Below are 25,275 nucleotides of genomic sequence, written 5' to 3'. Positions count from 1 at the left end.
TTTTTTTTAAGATCAAAATACTACTCATAAATGAAAAACTATCCAAGGCACAAAGTATGCCACAAAAAGAAAGAGAAAATAGGCAATAACAAATCAATGCACCCAACCAAAACCATAATCAAAGCCACAACAAAATACACTTCCTTTTATTACATTTTTTAAATTTTGACAATGCCAAACGAGAAAAGATTTCCTTAAAAATAAAAAAAATAAAAAAATAAAAAAAGACAAACGAGAAAAGATTATTGGACACCCTATCCACATCCCAAATGAAAAAATAGACCTTCCTTTTCAAATTTTTTAAACTCCTTCCTTTTCATTATTGCACACACAACACACAATTTTATTTAAGAGAAATTATATTTGTACAATCATTTTTGTACAACTTTCTCTCTCATACTCACATTTTTTTTTATTCTCTCTCTTCTTTTTTCTCTCTCCATTGTTTTTGACTAATAAGAAGAGAGAGAGAGAAAAAAGTTGTCATAAAGATTGTACCAAATGGTTGTTCAAATATCATTGCTCTTTATTTAACTTGAGTCACACTGAATCATTTATATATATTGGAACATCTGAAGCTACAAACTATAAGGTAGACAAGATGAAACTAGGACCACTCATTGTAGGACAATTTTGGTTACCAAGCATATCATCTAACTCTTTAGCAAACCTCTTCATATCTTCAGGGGGCAAGCAAATTGGAAATATTAACCCTTCTTCTCCTTTTGCATTCTTATGCGGGACAATATAGGTTCCTCCAAGATAAGATCCAATTCCACCTTTTACTACTCCACCATACATTGTTTCACCCCATCCGAAATTCACTTCTGATAAATTAGCACGAGTCCAATCTGACACCATACAAGTTCTTCCGGTTGTAAATAAACATCGTTCCTTAATAACCATACAATCTGCTAAAGAATGCATGTATTCCTCTGTAACTTGAGTTTTTGCTTTTCTTATCAACTCCACTGCATAACCTAATTGGTTTCCACAAAGCTCCTTTGCGGTGGTGACAGCCGCCGAGAAAGCAATACAATTACCGTAATATCCAATAAACAAAGAAGGGTTAGCACTAAACCTGGAACGTGCATTAACGATGCACATCATTCGTACCTCTTCATCTGGCTCTATCTGCAATGCTTTTGTGCGGCAGCACCAATAACATGCACTGATAAGATCAAATGTAGTGCAATGATGAAGGTGAATTGGAACCAAGCAACGAATCGCAGCTATGTGAGCAGGTGTGAAGAAGAAAGATTGATGGACTACGATAGTAGTATCTTCTTCTTTGATGTAGGTATTTGGCGAAAGTATTTGTTCGTATTCACGATGGTTGCATGTAATACATGGAGGGTCTCTTGCCATTAGAATCTCCCTATTCCATACAGGTTGAATGGAAGGTTGATTTGCTCCTCGAGCCATTTCTGCCCATGCAGTCATGAATTGTCTCAAACCAGCTGCATCACCCATTGTATGGTTCACACTCAAGGCCAATATGAAACCACCACACTTGAGACGTGTGACCTGTCATTTTAATTCTAATTATCATGTGTGTGAAGATGTACGTACGTGAATATGTTATAATCAACTCAATTTGGCATATGCAACAACATTAACATGTAGAAAGTTCAAGTGGTTGTTTCTAAATTAACACTTTGGCAAATGATAACCAGTGCTCTAGGACATTCTTTAAGAACTTTAGATAGTAATAAGTTTTTATGAAAATTTGTGCATTCGATGTATCGGAAATCGAGTTATTAGATATTTTTAATGAATAGTTTCTTAGTTGGGAATCATTAAAGAGTGTTCTTAGGGGCGGATCTAGACATGATGGTTTGATGTGGCAAAATTATAAAAGAAAATTTTAAGTGTACATTTGATTTATAATACGATATATATATTAGTAATGCGAAAATTAAACAGAAAAAGTACAATAGCGAAGTGGCTAAAGCAAGTTCGTTACATATTTATGTCTCAGGTTCAAATCTCATCCACCACACTTTTGATGATTTGTGGACTATCTACCACTGGACCACGCATTGATTTGTAAAATATTGTCCAATTATGTAATATATATTATTTTTTCGGTGTACTATATTGATAAAAAAAAATTGGGTTGTAATCTAGTGGAACAGCTGCCACACCATGCCTAACACTAGTTCCACCCGTGATTCTTAAGACACTCAAAACTCTAATACTTTTTTTAATGAAAATGTGGAAAGAAAAGGAATCTACGATTTTTTTTGGTAGTGAAGGTATGTACAATTGAATGTGAGATTAATGTTTTCTATTTTTACATATAAAAAAAAAAAAAAAAAAAAAAAAAAAAAAAAAAGTTGTTTTATTTTGATGGTAGGTTGCCTCCATTCTTATATTGATAGTTGAAGTAGAGCGGTGAGTAACTAATTTAGTCAATAAAATTGTAGGCATATTCTTGACCAAAAAAAAAATTGTAGGCATATAATAATTTCATATTTGCAATTAATTAACTAGATCATAAATTGGTCAAAATAAAATAAATCAGTGACATTAGTCTATTTAGGCAATTCTATTTATTATTTAAAATTAGGATGCGTTTAATATAGACCTCTCGAAAATGGTTTAAAGGTTTAGTAAAAAAAATGGTTTTCAAAGGTGAACCTTTACAATTTTTGGAAAAAATAAAGAATTTTTTCAAATAGTCTAGTGATTAGAATTCACTTTTTAAAGGGAATAAGTGTGCGTCCCAAGGGACAAAAAAAAAATCTATAATTATAAATTATAAATAATAGATGATAAAAATAATAGTAATTTTATTAAAATTTACTAAAAAAATAGGGTCCACATTTATTAAATTTCAAGGATGTGAGAGTTATTATAATTGGACCTGTATGAGTCGAATGGGACGGTCAATAATATGTTCTGAGCCTGGAACATCGTATAAGAGTTGTTGGAAGCAAGGGAATGGAGGATGCAGAGCATCACCAAATTGATCAAGTGTTACATCAGCTTCAGCTTCAATGAACACGACACCCTCACCAGTACAATCCACCATCAACTTGCGCCTAGCACCCTCCCTAATCCTTCCCGCAAATGGGTAGTAATACACAAGTGTTCGTGAGAGTGCATGTCTAAGAACCTTAATAGGGTCTTTCTCTGCCATTGATGGTTCGCGACGATAGATAAATATGACAGGAACATTGAAACGCAAACCTTCTTGATCATCTATATCAGATAATAGTTTAACTTCGCGAGGAGTGGGTGCAACTGGTGGCACCAACTCTGGTTGGCACCTCCGCACTGTGAACAACAATGGTGATGAAGTCATGATATTAAAAGGAAAGGAAAAAAAGGACAAGTTTAATATAACGATTTCGTTTCCTTTGAGTGTGTTGTTATATATTGATTGCCTTCTATTTATAAATGGAGTGTTTGAAAATAATAGTTCAACTGAAGTCTATCATGGCCACAAAAAATATAAGTAAATAATTGAAAATCTTACAACCCGTTATTTTTCTTAACTGCCCTTCATTACTTCTTCTTCACTTTTGCCTAATACCCGATATTTCGTTATTTTTTCTCCATAAACTCAACTACTTTCCTTCCTAATTTTTGCTTTGATCAGAAAATTGATAACCACATTCTATTATCTATTTGTAACTTTTATTTCCCTGGTATTAGTATTGTAATATTAATATTTTAGATTGACACCGCTGAACTGTGAAGCTCCGATACTTCAAAATTGATGATGTATTGTATCCCCTGCGTATCTTGCATCGATACCTGCCCGATACTTCCCGATACGTATCCGGAGAGTATCCAAATATTAGATTTTATTTTTTAAAAAAATAATTATCCAATACGTCCCGATACGCACTGATACTTGTGTTTTTTATATTATTTTTATTTCTTTTTTTTTTTTGTAAAAAATAAGAAGAAAAAAAAACATAAGAATAAAAATATTATATTACTATAATATAAAAACATTTACTTTTTTAGAAGCTGATTTGTATCTTGAATTTATGTTGGCTAATTAAGCTCTCTCCATATATAATTTTTTGGTTCAAACAAATCTTCATGTCTGATAAGAAAAAAATATATCTGAGAACAAATCTCTTCTCTTTTTCTAAAACATGTATTTGATATAGTAAGATCAAAAGCAAGTGAGAATTATGGCATTATTTTGAACCAAATTACAACACATTCACTGAGGCCACATACTGTTGGCTAATTAAGGTACTATATCCATAAAACATTAATTTGCAGTTTATAACAAACACTTATTAGATAAACGTTTATGTATTAATTATTTATATATAAAAATTACAATAAAGTTAAATTGTTCCGTATAAGTTATAACATATTTTCACAATTTATCTTACGTGTAATTTTGTGTAATTGTTCCGTATAAGTGAATCATATTTTCTGGTGTATATGATTTACTTCTTTCTTTTTTAAGAAAAAACTATATAACATGTTACAGTTAAATTGTTCCGTATAAGTTATAACATATTTTCACAATTTAACTTACGTGTAATTTTGTGTAATTGTTCCGTATAAGTAAATCATATTTTCTGGTGTATATGATTTACTTCTTTCTTTTTTAATAAAAAACTATATAACATGTTACGTGTGGTTGAATTATTACATGATCGTTTATCATGTTAATATGTTCGTTTTTTAAAAAATATTTCATAATACCCGTAATTTAAAAATAAAATGTAAACTCTCCCCTCCCCTCCATCCAAACACACCTTCACGAATAGAATGGTTGCTTTCTTTAATTCCATAAACAATCTATGACCTTTATTTTCAACTAGCGTCTCGTGCCCGTCTGTCTGTTTTTTCTACTGCGCTAACGTATATATACTTCGTGATTGTTTTTTTTTTACATAAAATAAATTAATATATAGTTTGTCATTCACGAATACTTCTAAGAACTAAAAACCTAATGAATAGAGATTTATTGGTGCCCTTTTTATCCTCCCTTTTTTGGTTATTTGTTTCGATAAAATATGTATACAATATAGTTACCCTTCTTTGTATAATTTCCACATGAATATATATATGGATGACATCCTTCAAAAAAAAATGTATATGGATGACATCCTTCAAAAAAAAATGTATATGGATGACATTTTTCAAAAAAAAAAAATAAGAATATGGATGACATGAAATATTCATCCCCAGTTATAAGGTAATGATAATTAACACATATTAAAACAAAGATAATATAAAGTATAAGTTGGTACTCCCTTGCAAACCGCATCGTGACTCCAACATTTACTTTAAAACCATTCGCAAAGAACCTGTCGAACCTAAAGAAAACAAACATAGAAAATTACAAAATACCAAGTAAGAAGAAAATGCCACCCCTGATATTTTCGTCAGTCGCAGGCTCAGAAACTTTTGGTGTCTCTCGTGTCCGTCTATTCGCTTTTTCTACTACGCCAACGCATGTAACTCATAAACAGTATGTTTTTCAACATCAATGTTGGTTTAGTTTTTATTGATATATCTTGAATAAAATTATAATATTAAAAGAAAGACTGAGCTTGATTAAAAAAAAGTATCGAATTTGATAAAAAAAAAAAAAAATATGTAAGATATCTTCTTTAACATGGAGTTATATATACTAAGTTTTGTGATGCACACTCGTCTCTACAAAAAAAAAAAACGAAAATTAGTGAAGGAAATTTAGAGAGGGAAAATGTGAAATTTCTCTCTAATTCCGTCACTAAATTTTGCGACCAAGGAATTTGTCAAGGGTTTTATATTTTCCATCACTAATTTCGCTCCCTAATTTTGCTTTTCTTAGCCATATATGGATGATGAATATGCATGAAACATGAGTGACATTTATGGGGTGGTTTTGATGAAGCCATTAAATCTTTCTCATCGCTAACACAATTTAAAGAAACCAGTACACATATGCTCTATATTATTTCTCAAGCAATTAGAATCTGTCGCAAAATATTTCACAAAAAAAAGTAAAAACTATGTCGCAAAATATTTCCTCAAAAAAATAGAATATGTCACAAAATATAAAATAAATAAAAAATCAAAGGCTAACAAATAGAACAAAACATTGATAACACATCCAAGTCATACATGGGGCGAAGACATTTCAAATAGAGTGAAAGAAAGTTTACATATTTTAATCATCACATTAGTCATATTACTTATTCATACTTTGCGAAATTTTTGACTGAAAAAGTCAATCTAACATGGAACGTGGAATAATAATTAAACTGGGGCATATAAGTGATGTTCTTGTTTGAGAAATTTTGGAAAAATATAAGGCAAAGAGCCCCAGCCCCAGCCCACAACCACCCCTTCCTTTTTTTTCATCCATGAACCCTCCTTCCATATCCTAGGATTAAAATCTCTCTCTCTCTCTCTCTCTCGCTCTCTCTCTCTCTCTCTCGCTCCCTCCCTCCCTCCCTCCCTCCCTCCCTCTCTCTCTCTCTCTCTCTCTCTCGCTCCCTCCCTCCCTCCCTCCCTCCCTCCCTCCCTCCCTCATGGACACGGACATGACCATAGAACTATCCTACTAACCTATCTCTCAAATCGTTGTTCGGATGCTTTGCTACAGAGCCATACAACCAAGCATTTTCTCAATTCATCAATTATTCAGTGAAAATTTTAGACATTTTTTATATAAAAACATTTGATTCTAATTAAGTTTGTTCAAGAATAATACAATTATTCGGTTTTATGTTCAGTTTGGATTTTTTTATTACAAAAAGCATAAATTTTGTAAGTAAATGGAGATAAATTTATGATCATCACATAAGGCATATCAATAATAATATAGTCGTATATGTATGATAACATGTCTAACCGTATAAACTTTGTATGATACCAATTACTTCCATGTAATTGAATTAGAAGAAGCAGTTGTCTCAACTTATGTCGTTAAATCAAATTCATCACTTGATCGTTAATCCAAAATGATCAACAAAATCTGAAAGTAAAATAAATTTAAATCAACATTAGTCACTTCACTTGATAGAAACAATTATCTGTAAATAGTCCAAAAAATGAATTATGTGAGTCAGTCAATAGATTATGCACCTCTATCTGCTAGTTTCGGTCCCCTTTCTATGTTCCCTGGTGACATCCATTTGTTGTCTTTGGTTGAGAATGTTTTGACATAAATAAAGTGCACATTCATTAAATAAAATGGTTATTCAAGAAAAAAAAATGCAAACAAACTACAAAGTGAAGGCAAACTAAAATAATGTTAACCTCACAGTCCCTAATGTAAATATCATCTACTTGAACAACCCTTAAAGAAAAACCTGACTTGTGTATAAGTGCATACAACTCCCTGATTGTGGAAAGTACAAATAACAAATTGATGTCTTTTTATGTGGATCATTATGGATATGGCAAACAGGTCAATAAACCATATATAGTATGAACACAAATAATAACTACTTACATGGGAAGAGCGAAAAGATAGTTCCTGATCATGTTGAAAAAGTTGCTGATAAAGAAATTTAAGACGTGAAAAGAGATGAAGAGATTTAAAGAGAAGAAAAAGGATATTGCAATGCAAATACATGAGACACAACATTCATTTTATAAACTCAAGTGATGCGAATTCACAAATCGTATAATGTCTTGACATAAGAACCATACTTTTTTCTCTGAACCATGAAATGCTGAGAAAGAATCTTTTAACATCCATTACCTTCAACACCTTTCTAAAAAGCCTGTTAACCCAAATAACTTATGTCACCATTGATACAAAACAAAAATTACTCTTTCTCTAATAAACATGTAAACCCATAATCTCTCTATCATTCTTGTCTTCTCATGTTTCTTCTTTGTCTATCTCTCTCTTTCCGATGGATGATTTCCCGATTTCCGCCATGGTAGTCGTGTTATTGCACGGAAGTGGAAGTCGAACTATTTCTGAAATTAATTTAAAAAACAGATAGAAGGAATGAACGTAGTGGTGAAAGTAAATGTTGTATCATGAATATTATTCATGAAAGAATTTTGAAAGAAACGATATTAAAATTAAAATTTAGAAACATACTTGGCAATGATTTTTTCCTCTTCTGTAAGTGATTTCACTTTTTTCAATTAACTTATGTTTCCGTTAGATGACTTTTGTCCCTTCAATTAGAAATTGGCAATGTAAACCATCAATGTTGAAGGTGTATCACCAACAAATAATAGTGAAAGTGAAAATTCTTTATTGAAAGAAACCAGAAGAAAGTTAATATAGGGAACCAAAATTTATACTCATGAATCTCTATCCCCTCTCTGATATCTCTCTATAAATACTGCGGTTGTTTAATATGAAAGATCAGTTACATTTTGATTTTAAAATTTGATAACTTATTTCCTTTTTTATGGTTGATATTTTTTTTTTTTTGAAATAATTGCAATAATTGAGGGGTAAAATGGAAAAGAAAATAGGCTACACCAAAACCATGTTTTCCCTTTATTAATGAGACTATTTTAAGTTTCCTAAATTTAGATTGGATTTTTCATCTAAATGTCCTTTTCAACATGGTTTTGATTCTTCTACACCTATCAATTGTTTGATTCTTTGCGGTTAGTTTTGTAGATTTTGGGAAAGGATCGGTTAACCTATTCTTCTAAGTAGTTATTGCAAACGTAAATTATTAAATTATACAATCAGTTACTTCTTAAAGTTGAAGAAATTGAAGGGTAATTTGGAAATAGAAAATATGCTACACCAAAAGCATGTATTGTCTTTATTAATAGGTATACTAAAATGGAAGTATCTTTTGCATGATCGACATATGATAATACATTTGTTTTTTTACCAAAGGAACTACTGCATATTTCTCAAATTATATATGCTTTGTGAAATATCCACTGGGCACACGTATTCTTGAGAAGCCAATATAGAATTAGAATCTATGTGATGAAGTGATTTAATTGTATAAGTCACATATATTGATTAGTTTTTCTTTAAAAAAAAAAAAAAGAAGTTGCAATGCAAATACTTGAGACACAACATTCATTTTATAAATTCAAGTGATGAGAATTAAGAAATCGTATAAAGTCTAGGCATGAGAACTGTACTTTTTCCTCTAAACCATTAAATGCATACTTTTTCATCTGAACCATGAAATGCTGATAAAGAATCTTGTAACATCCACTACCTTCAACACCTTTCTCAAAAACATGTTATAACTCAAATAACTTGTGTCACCATTAATATAAAACAAAAATTACTGTTTCTCTACTAAACCTGTAAACCCATCATCTCTCTATCTTTCCTGTCTTCTCATGTTTGCTCTATGTATGTATCTCTCTTTCCAATGGATGGTTTCCCAATTTCCGTCGTCGCGCTATTGCACGAAGTGGTAGTCGTGCTATTGTTCTAATTAATTTTATAAAAAAAAAAAACAGAGAAATAAGTAAAAACAGAAAACCATATGGAGCTAAAGAAACTGCTCAAATGAAACCATTGGACCAACAATACACAACATTATCCCCTTCACAAAAGTAATGGTAAAAAACTATATGCTAAAGGCATTCTCTGAAGTTATGACTGGATTCCTATATAATTACCTTGTGATTAGCAAAGTTAACGTATTCCCTGAAGTTAATCTTGCCACTTTTATCATCCCAATTTTTGTTCAAGGAACATGCGATCCTGCCAATGGATGTAACTTCTCTTTCACTTTTCATACAAAAATTTCTTACGAAGTCTACAAAATGAGGAAATTAGTTATGAAGGGTATATTTGGAAGCAAAAGACGTTGGAAAATGATCGATACAATTATGATTATGTAACTGTAGTCGAATAAATATTTTGTTGCTATTCAACGAAAAGAGGTTGTGATCAAACATCAAATAAGAGTAAGTGAATGATGAATCTATCATGTGTTAGAGGACGTTCACAACAACAGAAAAATACAACCATAGAAGGATGAATTTCAACAATCTAGTAACTCACAATACAAAATGGTAAATATGTAACTCAAAATATTAAATATACTTATCAATAAAAGAGGCCCAATACTAAGTCGTCTACATAGTCTACACACCCTCTCTACGAGAGGGGTGCTCGCAACACTTCGGGTGACCAAGTCAAATCGAATTGACACCTCATCCACATACCTGAAAAAGACTCACCTAACGGCCACGATTACTGAGAATTCGTAATTATCAAGCACAAGTGTGCCATTCACAGCAGTTCATGCACCTCCTTGCTATTTAAGGGGACTTTTCATAGTCCCAAAGGTACGATACATTTCAACCCTAACCCCAATTTTTTCCTCTTAAACCGACTTGAGCGTCAGAGTGTCTGTACCTACACACACCCTGTTGTTGCAAGAGCTCTCAAAATCATTGCACTAGACACCATCTTTCTGATCAGGTACGATCAATATCTATTTATACCTCTTTATTCATGTAATATCTACTACTCAAAAGTAACATTTTATTTTTCTACCTATCATTTTTGTTTAAATATGTGTTTGCGCAGTAGAAAAAGTAGACGACGGGCACGGGAGTGCCCGTCTGGACGCTAGTGTTTTAATTAGATTTAAACTAATCCTACAAAAAAGCCATTCAAATTCCCCAAGAAAAAAACATTCAAATCGATCCTAATAAATTTATTCAAGTCAATCCTAATTGATGGGTCTAATTTTAGAAGATTATTTATTGACCGTAATTGATGTGTTTAATTAGGATTAACATGTGTATGAAAAGACTCTGACCAAAAAAAAATTATGGGTAACCAGTTTGCGGTGCAATTTAGTTTGATTTTGAGGCTAAAAGTTATTGAACCGCAAGATAAATATGCATGCGGTTTAGTTTAGTTTGATTAACTTTTAAAATACAATCCGGATCACACCAAACCAAACAAATGCGGTTTGAGCTGGATCGGTTGATATGGTTTCGAGACAACATAATTTTTTGTTTCTGACAGAAAAATCAAATTAAAAAGTTAAATCACTATATATTTTCATTAACAGCGCTGCTATATATAGCGATAAATCTTTTTTCGAAAACTTTACAAAGTGTATTTGTGCTTTGAAAGAACGTGGCTAACTACTCTATAGATATAATCCCTGATTTAACAGAATAAAAGGCCGGTGGTATTATACGGTCGTGAAGAATTCATGGGTGAATTTGTCGCTATCTTTAGCATTATTCTTTCATTTAATCTTTTCAACAATGTTTTAAATTTCATCAAATATTACAATTTTATTTTTATCTAACAATATTCGTAACTACATAGATTAAATTAAAAACTTGGACAAAATGTAATCTAATTTTTTAAGAAGCTAAATTAGTCAATCCAAATTGACACCGAGGAGAATCGATGGAGAAAAAGTAATCTTATTTTGTAAGCAATGCAAGAAAACTATGATTTTTTCAAGCAGCACATAAATACATTTTTTAAATAAAAAAGCAAAGAATAAACTTAACAAGAGAAAATATATGTCATTTTATAAAAAAAATTCATTGAATTTATTTGAGTATTGGTCTAGGTAACATAGGTTTAATTAGTGTTTTACTTATGTTTTTTTAATTTAGATTTGTGTTAATTTGATACTAATCTCCTAAAAAAATCATTAGATACTAATATTTCATGGTTTTTATTACTCATTCCGTCTCATTTTAATTGTTACTTTTGCACCCTTTTTTCCGTCTCATAACAATTGTCATGTTCGAGTATCAATGCAACATTTTTTTCTCACTCATATACCGTTATTTATTTTGTTTCACTCCTATTAACAAACTTATGAGAAAATCAAGCTTCGTTAATTTGAAACTCTTGATGGTTATGTTGTACATGACAACAAACTTATGAAATAAAACAAAACGAATATGCATACCTGAAAAACGGGAATCTTTAAGGGTTGATAACAATTGCAGCAATCAAGCAATTTAGGGTTGGAAATTATAAGAGGAACGGAGCTGTTCTTACTAACATCTGTTACGGAATTAACGATCTCTTCACTGTCTCTTTTGCATGTCTCCCTTCCATCTTTTGCCTAATAGTGATTAAAAAAACAAATACATATCAAAATCAAGTTTTTGAGTAAACCATAATCACGTTCTTCTAGTACAATAAAATATATTAAAACAAAATACTCACAAAGAAACAAGAAAATATAGACATAATCACGTTTCTATGTGTGCTTTTGGCGGCTGCCTATTTTAAGAATGTCTCTGTCGAATGTAACAAACCATATTTGAAGCAAAATATGGCCACATATACACTTGGGCTTCGCAAAAAAAAAAACAAAACCAAGAGTTATCCGTTATTAATTAATGTTTTTTTATTGATTATTAATTAATTTATACTATTTAATATATGGAAAATTCTACGGTAAAGTTATTCAATTGACTTTTTCGGTGAAGTTAACCCTACATCCATAAGAAACACCATAAGGAAAAAAACACCAAAAGTATTACGTGCTTGTTATAAGAAAAACTAGACCATCGACCCGTGCGTTATTTGACGGTAATAGGTAACAAAATAGTTTAGATGAATGTCATGATTGTCATAGAGTATTTCATAATATTAAGAAGCATAGACGTTGGTAATGTACCATAACATAATTTTCCGACATCGTCCTTGATACCGTAACGTAACATTATAGGTTAAGTACAGGGACGGAGCTAGGTACTAATGAAAAGGGGCAGCCGCCACCCATGAAATATATAGGACCCCTATAGGACTCATGTGCGTATTAACCGTTCGCCACCCATGATTTCATATCCACTTGGTTCACTTATACTAAATTTTATTTTTTTAATTAAACGTCCATTCATGTTCTCTTTTTTCTTACCATCCACTCATATCTTTTTATAACATATTGAATTGATCAGTCTACTAAATTTTATTCCTATTTTCAAGTAGAAGCCAACAACATTTGGGAAATTAGGGGTGATAGAGATACCTTAAATCATACATTCAAGAACAATTATATTCTAAAGTTCCAATTTCTAAAAATTTCAAGTAGCGCCACACCTCAAGATTTAGTCGCATATATTTATTATTGTTTATCTTGCAAACAAAGTAGGAGCAGGGAAACAAAATAGGAGGAAACTGTTACAGGATGGACTCCGTTTAGTAAAAACAAAGTAGCAACGATGAGTTGAAAATAGGAGCAACGATTATAGGATGAAACAGTTAGTGTTCGGATTAACTTTAATAAATAAGAGATAAGAGATCTCTCCGTTTGAAAATAAGATTTTGATTAAATTAATTAAATTAACTAAATTCAATAGGTTTAATTAAACATGGGTAATACAGTAAAAGTAAGCATATAATTTAGGTTAAAATTAGGGCAACAGTTAACGTCCGGGTTAACTTTAATTAATAAGAGATAAGAGATTAAAGGAATTAAGAAAGATTTTTGCTTTTTGAAAGAGGGAATTAAGAAAGCTGTTAGTATATTAAATTTGTAATTGTTTTTACAATTTTATCCTTTAAAAAAGAGAATATTAGTTTATGTTTATGGTGGTGCGACAAGCGACACTTGTCTTCCGCACCACCGTCATCGGTTCTGCCAATGGCTTTTATGATATGGGTAGCTTCAGATTTGAGTTCACAAACGACTTGACGGCGGTGTTTTTCAAACCCGTAGGGTATGGTTTTGATTCCAGGGTCACGGCGGTTCCTGGTGGTTGATTGTGTCGTCGTTTCTGTTGGTAAACCCGAGAGGGTCGATGTTCTTCAATCAACTATGGAAACTTAGAGATTTGCCTTGCCCTTTAATTTGGGTTTGGTTCGATGTTATGGGTTTTTCATTGTTGATTTGGGTGATGTTGCCACAATGGTAGTAGATCTACAAAACCGGAATACATCGTCAAACTTGGTTCGCTTGCAACCCTTGATCTCTAATTCTTCCACATCTGTTGAGATTTGCAGTTATCCTGGTGTTGGTGTCGATGGTTGATTGGAGTAGGTTAGGTTCGTGGTCGTCATCGTCTTCAAAGTCGGTTTGATAGTGTGTGACTGAATTCAGACTGTTTGGCTAGAAATGGCGTGAAGAATTTTTTGTCTCTTGTGATAGGAAATGGTTGGGGGAGTTGATGGATATTGAATGGTTTCTGTCTTGGCAGAAGATTCATACGTCAGCCTAAGATTCGTCATTCACTTTGTTTGGTTTGGATTGTGGGGTTCGAATGGGTTGTTTAGCTTGTTGTCATTGTTGCAGAGAGTTAAGGTACGTGAACCGCCTCAGTGTTGACTGAGGGTTCAATCACCGCACCGAAGACCTTTAATTAGTTTTAGGATTAATTAGAGGTTGATACACTTGTGTGTTGTTATAATTTTTGTATCACATGTTTGGGGTCGACTTAGACTCTTGTGTGGTTTACTGGGTTAGGTTTATGCCCCCTAGTTTTTATGTAATTTTTCCCTTTTTTTAATACTCCCTCCGTTCCTTTTTAAGTGTCTTTCTATGGTGAATTTTTCGTTCCTATTTAACTGTCGTTTTGGTTTTTTAAGGATATAATTTGTCAATTATACCCTTTGTCAGTTATTCTTATATTTTTCAATTAAACTAATTAATGCTATATATTTGAAAAACTAAAGTTTGTTTTGTTTTAAAACAATATTTATTTCTTGTTATCTTCAAATTTAAACAAAATTTTGTTACCTATGATAGTAGTTGAAGAGTTAAAATTCTATAAATAACATAAGTAGTACTTGTTAAAAATTTCAAGAGATATGCACAATATTTAGAAAATCGAAAATTTGTTTGTTATGAGAGAATAATTAAGCGCGCAAAAAAATAGGAATTTGTTGAGAAAGAGAGTAGTAACTAACAATTGTTAGTTACATATCAAATTTATCAGAAAAATAAAGTGTGCAAAAAAATTAGGAAATTATTAGTGGATTAACATGAGGGTATAATAGGAAAAAAGTGTGCAAAATACACTTCGCTATTTTTGTGTTAAAATTCTAAAACGACACTTAAAAAGGAACAGAGGGGATAATATTTATGAGCATTAGACTAACGATTAGAGTAGGGTACCAACTTAGTTGGGAGCCACTCTTTTTTATGTCATTTCTCTTTTGCCTTATCCAAAAAAAAACATGGTATTTATGGTTGATTAAAGAAAAAGATATAAAATAAGAAAAAATGACGACTAGTGTCTCAAGAGCACTAGTTAGCTTTGATTCATAAAATAATTAGATGTATGTTGATGAAGAAATAATTAAAGTTGTTGGAAATACAAAATGAGTCCTATAAAAGGGGCAAAAATAATTCTCAAAAGAATATTATATTTAAGGACGAAGGTAGTACCATCTAATATATTTCTTCGTACTTACTCCAAAAAAAAAAAAATCTCCGTACCTTTTTTTAATTTAATACATGAGTATCAAATCATATTCTAGTAGGAGTACTAGCGTTCTTGTTCAAAAAAAAAAAAAAAAAAGGAGTACTAGCGTTTATACGGGCACTTTGTACTTGTCTATTCAATTTTTATTGCGTTAATACATATAAATTAGGGTTAAAGGTGTTTTACCCCCTATAATATAGGTCATTTTTGGTTTTTTCCTGTAAACAAATTTTCGTAAAAAATATTTTACAGGGAGGAAAACTGGAAACGACCTATATTACACGGGTAAAACACCATTATTTTTTTAAATGATATCAACGATATATATATATGAGACATGATCCATTGACACAAGTGTAAGTATAATGACTTACACCAAATCTTAACCGTAAAATTAACTTAATCCAATGGCTTCCATAAATCAAATTAAAAGGAATCTAATGTGAGACACGTACAATTCCCTTTCTCTTTTCTTGTCCCAACGTCTGCTTGAAATCATTCTTTCTAAATTGCTTCAGATTTATTTGCATATATCTCTCATCGATCTGTTGAGATCAAAGTGGTGCTTCTCCATTGATTGTGCGCCTTGCTTTTGCAAGAACACAAAACAGCCAAAGCGGTGGGTGGATGAAAACATAATTGAGCAATCGAAAAGATTACTAATTAAATTAAAATAAACGTGAATTGAAATATAAAAATTGAAGCTTTCAATTAAGGAATATAAAATTGATAACATACATGTTTATCAATACATGGTTTTCAATTACTTTTGATTAATGAAATTGGAATCAATACCATGATTAATCATCCATGGACAAACAAATTATGAAATTGAGAGATTTATCAAAAACTAAGATCATGTGTTGAACGATAAAGATGAAGAGATGTGATGCATGCAGGTCGTCAAATTGTAGCATGAGTACCGTACACCTAAGGAAAAGTAGTCACACCTTATTTTCCGTGTTAATAATTTGAACCATTGGATTGATTAGATTTAATGTTTGAGATTTGGTGTAAATGTTTTAACTTACACATATTTGGTGTCAACGGATCCTGATTCATATATATATATATATATAGGGGGCTGCTAACTTGCACCCATCTAAAAACACTAAGCTGCAAGTTAGCAAGCTGCACCTACTTGTTCTTTACCAAAAAACACAATTTGCCATTATTCAAATCAATTTTAAATAGAAGGATAGTATTGTAAATTTAGTTGATGGAAAAAACAATAATTGTTTGAAACATGGTGTAACCGCTTTTCTAACAACCTTGAATCCGTTTTATTTTCCATTTAGCTGTTGTCCTTAAATTACTTAAGTTTTTCATTTTTTTTTTTTTCTTATTTGAAAAATATACTGTTGATCATCGTAGAATAACGAAAAGCACTTATCACAACCTGCTAAAAAAATATATTGTTGATCCAAAAAAAATGCTAACTTAAATGTTTTTTATTTTGAAGGATGCTAACTTAAATGTTGTGAAGCTTTTCCTTAAAAAAAAAATGCTGTGAAGTTTTAAGCTTGCAAATGCATTGAATTTAAATGTTCCTCTTTTTCTTCCCAATGCCCAACATGCAGAAATTAATTGGAACAGTTACAAATCTCACGGAAATTCAGCCGAAAATCTAGGAAAAACAATTAGTGTCCTTAAACTAGTTACAAAATTGCCCTTCTATTTAGAATTAATTTTAACCGAGACAAAGGGTGTTTTAGTAAAATACAAGTAGGTGTAGCTTGCTCACTTGCACATTAGTGTTTTTAGGTGGGTGCAAGTTAGCAACCCCATATATATATATATATATATATATATATATATATATATATATATATATATATATATATATATATATATATATATATACACAAGCAGAAAGACAAATACTAATTTGACTTTCTATCAACTTGCAGGTGTTTATCAAAAGTCTTGGCATGTTGTTGGTAAGAGTATATGAACATTGGATCTTATTGGCGGGATAAACCTTACAGATATTTGCTTAATTCCCAAGGTTTAGGATCTGCAATTCGTGAATCAATTTAGACCCATTTCATTTTGTAACTCTACTTTATCATGTAACTTAATAGAATGAAGGATTGCATTGCTACTATTGTATCTCCTAAGCAGACAGGCTTCATCCCTGGTAGATGTATTCTTGAAAATATAGTGGTGGCTCAAGAAATTATCCATAGCATGAATAAATCAAAATGGGCTATTTTACTAAAAAGGTGGTTTTCCGATGGAGACGATTAATGTTATTATGGCTTCTATCAAGACGAAGAGCACTAATCTGAGATGGAACAGTGCAAGGGCTTATTTCTATTCCCCAAAGAAAGGTTTGAGGCAAGGAGATCCCATTTCACCTACTATTGTAACTTCATTGTCTCATCTTATTTGTGATGCGGTGAATAAAGGGGATTGACTAGCTAGGAAAGCAGGAAGAAATGGTCCTATGATATCGCATCTGATGTTTGCAGATGATTTGTTACTTTTCGAACAGGCTACAGGGCAACAAATGAGGTGTGTGATGCAAGTTTTGAATCAATTCTGTCTTATTTCAGGCCAATAGGATAGCAAAGAAAAAACCAGATTTTTTTTTCAAGAACTGTGGATCGCAAAACTCGAAATAAGTTGACTAATATTTCAGGTTTCAAGGAAGCAAAAGAATTAGGGAAGCACTTGGGACTGCCTCTCACAGAGATAGCCACTAAAAGGAGTGACTTCAACTACCTTTGTTTATTAAGTGAGAAACAAATTAGCATCTTGGAAAGCTAGTCACCTTTCCTTTGCGGGGAGAGTTAATCTAGCTAAATCTGTTATTGAAGCGGTTCCAACATATCCTATGATGAGTTGTGCAATACCGAAGGCATGTCTACAAGATAGTCAAAAAGTGCAAAAAGCTTTCATTTGGGGTGATAATGACTTCCAAAAGCACGTGCATGCTGTTAATTGGAGTACCATGACAAAGCCGAAGCGATGTGGAGGACTTGGAATTCGAAGATTAGAAGAAATGAATGAGGCATGTCTTCTTAAGCTTGGTTGGAAATTGAGAAGGGGCAAAAATTCTTTCTGGAGTATAATTTGGCAATGGATGAGGTTATTGCAAAAAATATGACTCGAGTTTGTGGAAACATTTGGTACAGCTCTGGCCTAACTTAACCTCTATGGCCTTTTGGGTTGTTAGATATGGTGAAAGTGTCAAAGTTTGGGAGCATTGTTGGGTAGAGGAAGGGCCGCGAATTGCAGAACTGGGAATTAATATTCTAGAGCCATAAGTAATTGTATGGTGACAGACCTTGGTAATGAGAATAGCTATCGGTCCATAAATGAATTGCTGCAATGGTTGCCAAGTGAAATAATTAATAGGACGGCATCAATTCCAACACCGCATGAAGATTATGGAATGGATATGTGTGTTTGACCGGGTTCTAAAAGTGGAGAATTTTCAATTGCTTATACTTACAATTCTTTATGAGGATTTAGTTCTAACAACAGGTCCAATTTTTTGCAGCAGACTTGGAGGAATCGATTAATATTAATATGAGCATAGAGTTGGGGCAGGAAGGTACTGCGACATGGGTAGTTTTCTGGGAAACAGCTTGTCATGCGATGTGGAATTGGAGAAACAAAATGGTTCAAGATGAGACTTTTGTGTTGCCCATTAAACCGTGGATGGATAATAGCACTTTGGTAATGGAGAATATTAGGTGACAACCTCTGGTGATGGGATGGATTCGGCTAAATATTGGTGGAGCCACTAGAGGTAATAGTATGTCTGGTTGCGGAGGAATTTTGCGTAATGATAGAGGTGAGTGGACTTGTGGATTTTCAAAGTGTATGGGAGTGTGTAGTATATTTGTAGCAGAGTTCTGGAGAGTTTTCAAAGGTTTAAAGATAGCTAGAGAGAGTGGCTTTCATAAATTGGAGCTTCATGTAGATTCAAGACTAGTGGTGTCTAATCTTGAGTATGGTAACGAGGGTCAGCTGTTGGGTGGAGTCTGTTAATCAATATTAAAAGATTATTGGAGCTAAATTGGGAAGTTTGAATTTGTCATACCTAGAAAAGCGAATTCTTGTGCGGATGCTATAGGAATTTGGCTTGTGATGGTGGCTCCTCATTGACTATCTATGAACAGTGTCCCGCACAAATTAGTTTGTATCTTTTAGTTGATTATGTTAGTGTGACAATACCTCGTTTAATTAGACGTTAGTGTCTTTTAGTTGATTATTATTAATATTTTTGGCAAAAAAAGGTTGTTTTACCGCTCGTTTTTTCAATGCCAAGTATTTTTCGAGTTATTTATTTGGTGCTGGACTTCCATAACTCCAGTTATGTGTTGAAAGCATTTGGAGTACTAAACCCCTACTCGATGAGGGCACTAGTAGGGGTGGCACACTAGTGATGACTCAAATTTTGTGAGGGATTAGAATTGGTTTAAGTAGCAGATGAAATCCAAATATCAACTACAATCCATCCTTCTATGGACAAATACTAGTGGCTCATTTGTTAGTAGCGTCAAAAAAATCTTGGAATGGTCCTTTAGTGCACTCTTTATTTCATCATAGTACAACCACCAAAATCATTTGTACTCCCTTATTCATTTCGATTCAAGAGGATATTTGGTATGTAGCGTGTATTAATGATTTTGGTGATGCCTCTCACTTTTAGGTTGCAGGAAGATGGTATGTTATTTGGTGCAAAAAGGTTCCACCAAAGGCGAATAACTTCTTGTCGTGTTTGTCGCAATTGTTTTCCAAGCAGACTACAGTTAGAAGATCGTGGAGTTGCTTGTTCTACTAATTGCGCATTGTGTGATAAAGATTTGGAAGATAGAATTGATCTATGTTTTCATTGTCTAAGTAGTGTTCACAGTTGGCAGAGAACGGAGCTGGTCCAACACTCATTGAGGCCTAAAGTGAGGTTATGCTAAAAGGTTGGTGACAGGCACGGACAACTCCGCCTAGCACGAAGATTTCATGGCTTCATAAATTATCGGATAGAATATGTATCCTGTTGCTGGAAAGTAGGAAGAAAAAAAACCTTTGATTACAGAACAATAGCAGCACTTGGAGGATATCCACCTCCCACTGCCATAAGGCCCTATTACTCTCAAATGACAAGATGCCATTATCTACCCCTTTCTTTCTATTTATAAGCTATAACTAACTAACAACTTCATAACTGACAGACCTATCATTATCCTCTATACAGTTTATTTACTCTCATAAATGTTTCAATGAAATATTTTAACTGTTACCTTAAAATGATGAATTCAAATATAGACAAGACAAAAATAGTGCTGAAACATCGTATAAATACACCTCTGCTTATCGTCATACATTAATTTATTATTAAATTTGAGTCAATACCAATTATAGAAATCTCTGTGGCAACATTGGTTCATTGTGTCTGAGTTTGTGTTGATGGTTTAAAAATATGACTTACATGGAAATGCTACTTCAACTGGATGACATTAATATCTCCAAGTAACAAGGGTGAGTTGTAGAAGCGATTCACGTCTACTAAAAGGTAGTGTCTCCTAGCATAAAAGCAATATGAATTAGTATCTCTATCAAACCCACCGTCTGTTAGTCTCTGAAAGGAAAATCAATCTGTTCTCCATCTGATAACGCAGGTACATGGAATGAAGAGTTAGATAGAAAATAATCTACATCCTCAATACAAGATAGCTCCTTTCCAGGTGCAACATAGTTAAACAAGTCACCCACAGATCATAAATAACCAGCTTCATTCCATGGTACATGCAATGTCAGAGAAGATATCTGGTTTTTTAGAGTTTAGATGATAAAGTGTGAGTTCTGATTTACCCATGAAAAGTGAAATAGCTATTAATATGACATGTAATGTGCATAAAGAGGCATCTGATGTATAAAGCAAAACAAAAAAATCAATGTTCAATTAAACCTTTTCTCTAATCATTGAAATAATTTGACGTAAGTCAAAAAGATTAACTAAAATAGGTCTGTTATAACATTGGAGCAAGTACCAGACGAGGTACACAAAAAAAATCAAAAATGATACCTATCATTAACCAAAACACAAATAACGGAGTCATTAACCAAAACAAAAATGACTCACTAACAATCTGGCTAGACTCCAAATCACGTACGTAAATTTGTCTCACTCATCAGAGAATCACATAAAAGTCTTTCTTTTAAATTCACCACTTTTTTATTGATCATGATGATACTTCGGTGCTTCAATTAAGCTTCAATCTGACTATACTGCAAGAGTAATTACATATTTACATGTATCTACATAAGAATTTCAGTACAATTTCAGCTAATCATAAAAACTAAATCTGTTTCCTCAATTGCAGAAAACCACCCCCAGTAAAAAATCACTACACGGCTCAATATAAAACAAAACGAGCAAAAGTCAAAGACTTTATGTTATCAATACTTTCTAATCTCTACTTCCAGGGTAATTATTATGGTAAGGGTCTGGAACCGAAACGGAGGATGAGGTTGAGGGTTGACTTCTCTTGGATGTTGTAATTGGCAAGGGTCTGACAGTCAGCTAGTTCCTTACTGGCAAAGATCAGACATTGCTGATCCACTGGGATTCTTTCCTTCTCTCGAATCTTCGCCTTCAAGTTTGCTATTGTGTATGAACTCTCCACCTTCAGGGGGATCGTCTTTCCAGTCAGGGTCTTTATGAAGATTTGCATCTGTGACACGATTGCCAACAAATTAATCACTATTAAAACCACGAGAAAGAAAACAAAAATCCATTGCAGTCCTTACTGCAACACAACAGGGTGAAAAGAAATTAATTATTCGATACTGATATCTCAGGAACTTGTCCAAAACGAATACAAATACAAAACAGATGAATTTGAGATAAAATTCTAGAGTATAAATCCAAAAGGTAAAAGAAAAAAATAATAGTATAATTTGCAAAACAACCAAAGTAATGAAAAGGAGGAGATAGGAGGTACCTTGGGGGTTATGCAAATTTCTAGCTCGAGAAGTTCAGAAGAACCAAAATGACCAAATGGAATCACGAGGAACGTTGATGAAAGATCTGCTAAACTAACGCGTTGGACATTCTTCGGAAAAGACTGTAACTTCAAACTGCATATTTGAGACCTGGCCAATATATCATACTGATACCACGGCTCAGAATAGTTAGGACCAATGCAGCTAATACTGACCGCATTTCCCAGACTCACAATACTATTATTGAGGATAAACAGTTTGCCGACACATTCCTCTTGAAGAACAATGGCTTCGTCATTAAACTTTAAGGAGACAATGAAGGAGTGACCATAAGAAAATGTGCTTTGAAAATCCTTGTGTTTATGGCTGAAATGATTGGACAACACTTCTGATGAGGCAACAAAGTCACAACCTGAAAGGGGACAGTAACATGGCACATACATACATTCTTCTTCATGCTTCTTCTTCTCATTGTAGCCCATTGTCTCCTTGCAGCCATGTTTTTCATTCGGGCATGACATTTCGAAAGATTGCAAAAGATTCTCAATGGCTTTACAACGTTTTAAGCGAATACGTTTTGAGCATTTGGGACACTTGTTCCGATGTTTATCACAGCAGGTTGAGCAAACAATATGACCATTAACACACTGAATTGCAACATATGAGAAATCATCAAATTAGCTTTTTAATCATTTTCTAGAATAAAATCAATTAAAATAGCATTTTTTAGCAATAGCATGTTATGCAGGTAAGGTAAGAGGGATGCATTAGTTCATACTTTTTTAATTCTTTGAGCTAGAAAATTAGACGAGCACCAAATCGCTAGAACCCACAGGATAACAGAAAATTTTAATCATTCTCCAAACTCCACGATTCTTAAATTGTTTTCCTCAAAAATACGTAAAGGAGTATCAAGTTTTTTTTGGTAAAGTTAAAACCGATTTTTCATAAAGTAGAAGGAATATCACATTTAATCGCCAGAAATATACATACTGCATAAAATATGGCAACAAAATAACCATTCTCAAGTCAAAACATAACAACTATTAAAAAAATTTACAATTTACATGCATACCTGGAACACGGGGATACTCAAGGGTTGAAAACAAATGCAGCAATCAAATGAATTTGGGTCGGAAATCATCACAGAAACAGAATTTTTCTCATTAACATCTTCTGAGGAATCAACGGTCTCTTCACAGTCTTCGGTACCCGCTTCCATTAGAACATTTGACTAATAATGATAAAAAAAATAAGAAAGTAGTTTAAATACTTTGTAGGTCTCTAAACTAATTGTGGATTTTGAAATAGGTTCGTAAACTAATTTTAACAGAAACTGGTCCTTTAGAAAAATAACCAATATAAGTCGAAGCCAAAACCAACAACATAACTACAAAAAGAAAGGAAAATAGCTTCTACATATGTAGGAGAGAACAGAAATAACACAGTTAAATAAACAGATGGCTAGCAAGAACATAAGTTTGAAGAAGCAAGATATATATCAACACCAACGACTAAATTGACGATTTTTATATAGTGTAGAGACTAGTTATTATATTTGTATAGTTTAGAGACTAAATTGATAGTTTATTCTACAAAATTCCATTCAAAAACACAAATCCACATCACATCATTTCCTACATAAAAAGCAAGTTTGAAAGAATTGAATCAAAATTTTGGAAGAACACTTTGAAATTTTGAAGAAACAACGAAGAACACTTTGAAATAGCAAGAACAAAGGTACCTTTTGGTTCGTCGAAGTTCTTCGTTCGAATTTTCCCTCTCCCAAGTTCGCACTACAGTTTAACTGACTCGTAACTGAAATACTGAATCCAATGTATTTATTATTTTTTTTTTTTTTTAAGGAATATCTAATGTATTTATGTATTGTTCAAGAATCTCTTCTAACCTAATAGGTTGCAATACGAGGATAAAAATAAAAAGATTGGTCACTAACTACCATATAAAAATAAAAATAAAAAAAATTGGCCACCGACTGTGACCAATATATATTCATAACATTCTTGTTTGTCGATTAACAAAACTGGTATAATTCTAATAAAAGAGCTCTATAGGGTGGATTAGTAATTTTGTGTTCACCTTCTTCAAAAAAAAATGCTAAAATCGAGTATACCATTAAAATGGTTTTTGATTTTGTAAGACGCTATCAATTTGGTCCACAAAAATATGAATATTTCAATTTGATCTTCACTTTAAAACAATTCTCAAGTTGTTCTTCTATCAATATGTATCTTGCTAAACGCCATTAAAGATAATGATGTGTGTTAAATGTCAAAAACTCTCCATCTCACATTCTAACTCTAACCTGTGAAGCCCCGATACTTCAAAATGGATGACGTACCGTATCCCCTGCGTATCCTGCACCGATACCTGCCCGATACTTCCCGATACGTATCCGGAGAGTATCCAAATATTAAATTTTATTTTTTTAAAAAATAATTATCTGATACTTTCCGATACGTCTCGATACGCACGGATACTTGTGTTCTTTATATTATTTTGATTTCTGTTTTTTTTTTTTGTAAAAAATCAGAATAAAAACATTATATTACTATAATATATATACATTTCCTTTATCTTTTTTTGGTGCTAGTACGACCCACACCACACCACACTTTGGCCACCGTCGAGAAATTAGGGTTTAAAGCTTCTTGTGCAACCTTGTTCTTCCTCATGTTGTGAGAGAAATTGGGGTACTTTCTCTTTTATCCATTCTTTGAAAAGAAACAAAATGGATCCAAAAAGGGTAGAAGATTTGGTTTATGTGCATATTAATCTTCGACTCTTGTCAAGGAAAGAAGATGGATATAAGAAAGGACAATCGAGAATGTGGGACATTGGTGGAGATGCGCATGAACCGCTTGATGGTGTTGGAATTGAGTTAGCATAGTTGTCTTTGAATGAACCGGATTAGGAAGCTGATTTGTATCTTGTTAATATATTTGCATATTAAAAAAATGGTTATAATTATATTGTACATTTAATTGTATAATTTTTTTTATT

The 25,275-nt window shown here is 32.7% G+C and overlaps 2 protein-coding genes across 2 annotated transcripts in view; both read right to left on the bottom strand.

The window, feature by feature from the left end:
- The window catches only part of LOC11432566 (polyubiquitin), a 55,476-nt gene extending 31,107 nt beyond the window's left edge, over positions 1-24,369 (bottom strand). Inside the window, exons 1-4 of the mRNA XM_039834736.1 lie at positions 23,996-24,369; positions 23,327-23,485; positions 22,251-22,898; positions 21,767-21,980 (exon numbers count right to left, since the gene is read on the bottom strand). Of these exons, the coding sequence (XP_039690670.1) occupies positions 21,767-21,980; positions 22,251-22,898; positions 23,327-23,473 (1,009 nt within the window). The 5' untranslated portion in view covers positions 23,474-23,485; positions 23,996-24,369. The remainder of the gene's footprint in view (positions 1-21,766; positions 21,981-22,250; positions 22,899-23,326; positions 23,486-23,995) is intronic.
- LOC11430065 (benzyl alcohol O-benzoyltransferase) lies at positions 119-3,356 on the bottom strand. The gene is made up of 2 exons (XM_003616106.4): positions 2,870-3,356; positions 119-1,527 (listed from the first exon to the last, which is right to left on the bottom strand). Exons 1-2 carry the CDS (start codon positions 3,308-3,310, stop codon positions 586-588), a joined length of 1,383 nt encoding a protein of 460 aa, XP_003616154.1. The 5' UTR covers positions 3,311-3,356; the 3' UTR covers positions 119-585.
- Positions 24,370-25,275: the final 906 nt, after the last annotated feature.

The sequence above is a fragment of the Medicago truncatula genome, chromosome 5, assembly GCF_003473485.1.
Source record: "Medicago truncatula cultivar Jemalong A17 chromosome 5, MtrunA17r5.0-ANR, whole genome shotgun sequence".
Lineage (NCBI taxonomy): Eukaryota > Viridiplantae > Streptophyta > Magnoliopsida > Fabales > Fabaceae > Medicago > Medicago truncatula.
Note: the sequence above shows the minus strand (reverse complement) of the source record. Positions and strands in the feature narration are given on the sequence as shown.

Bases quoted from the DNA above. Each gene is read 5' to 3' on its own strand.
- LOC11430065 (XM_003616106.4), bottom strand. From the start codon at position 3,310: ATGACTTCATCACCATTGTTGTTCACAGTGCGGAGGTGCCAACCAGAG. The intron at 1,528-2,869 runs GTCCAATTATAA...TTAAAATGACAG, and splicing joins GTCCCATTCGACTCATACAG to GTCACACGTCTCAAGTGTGG.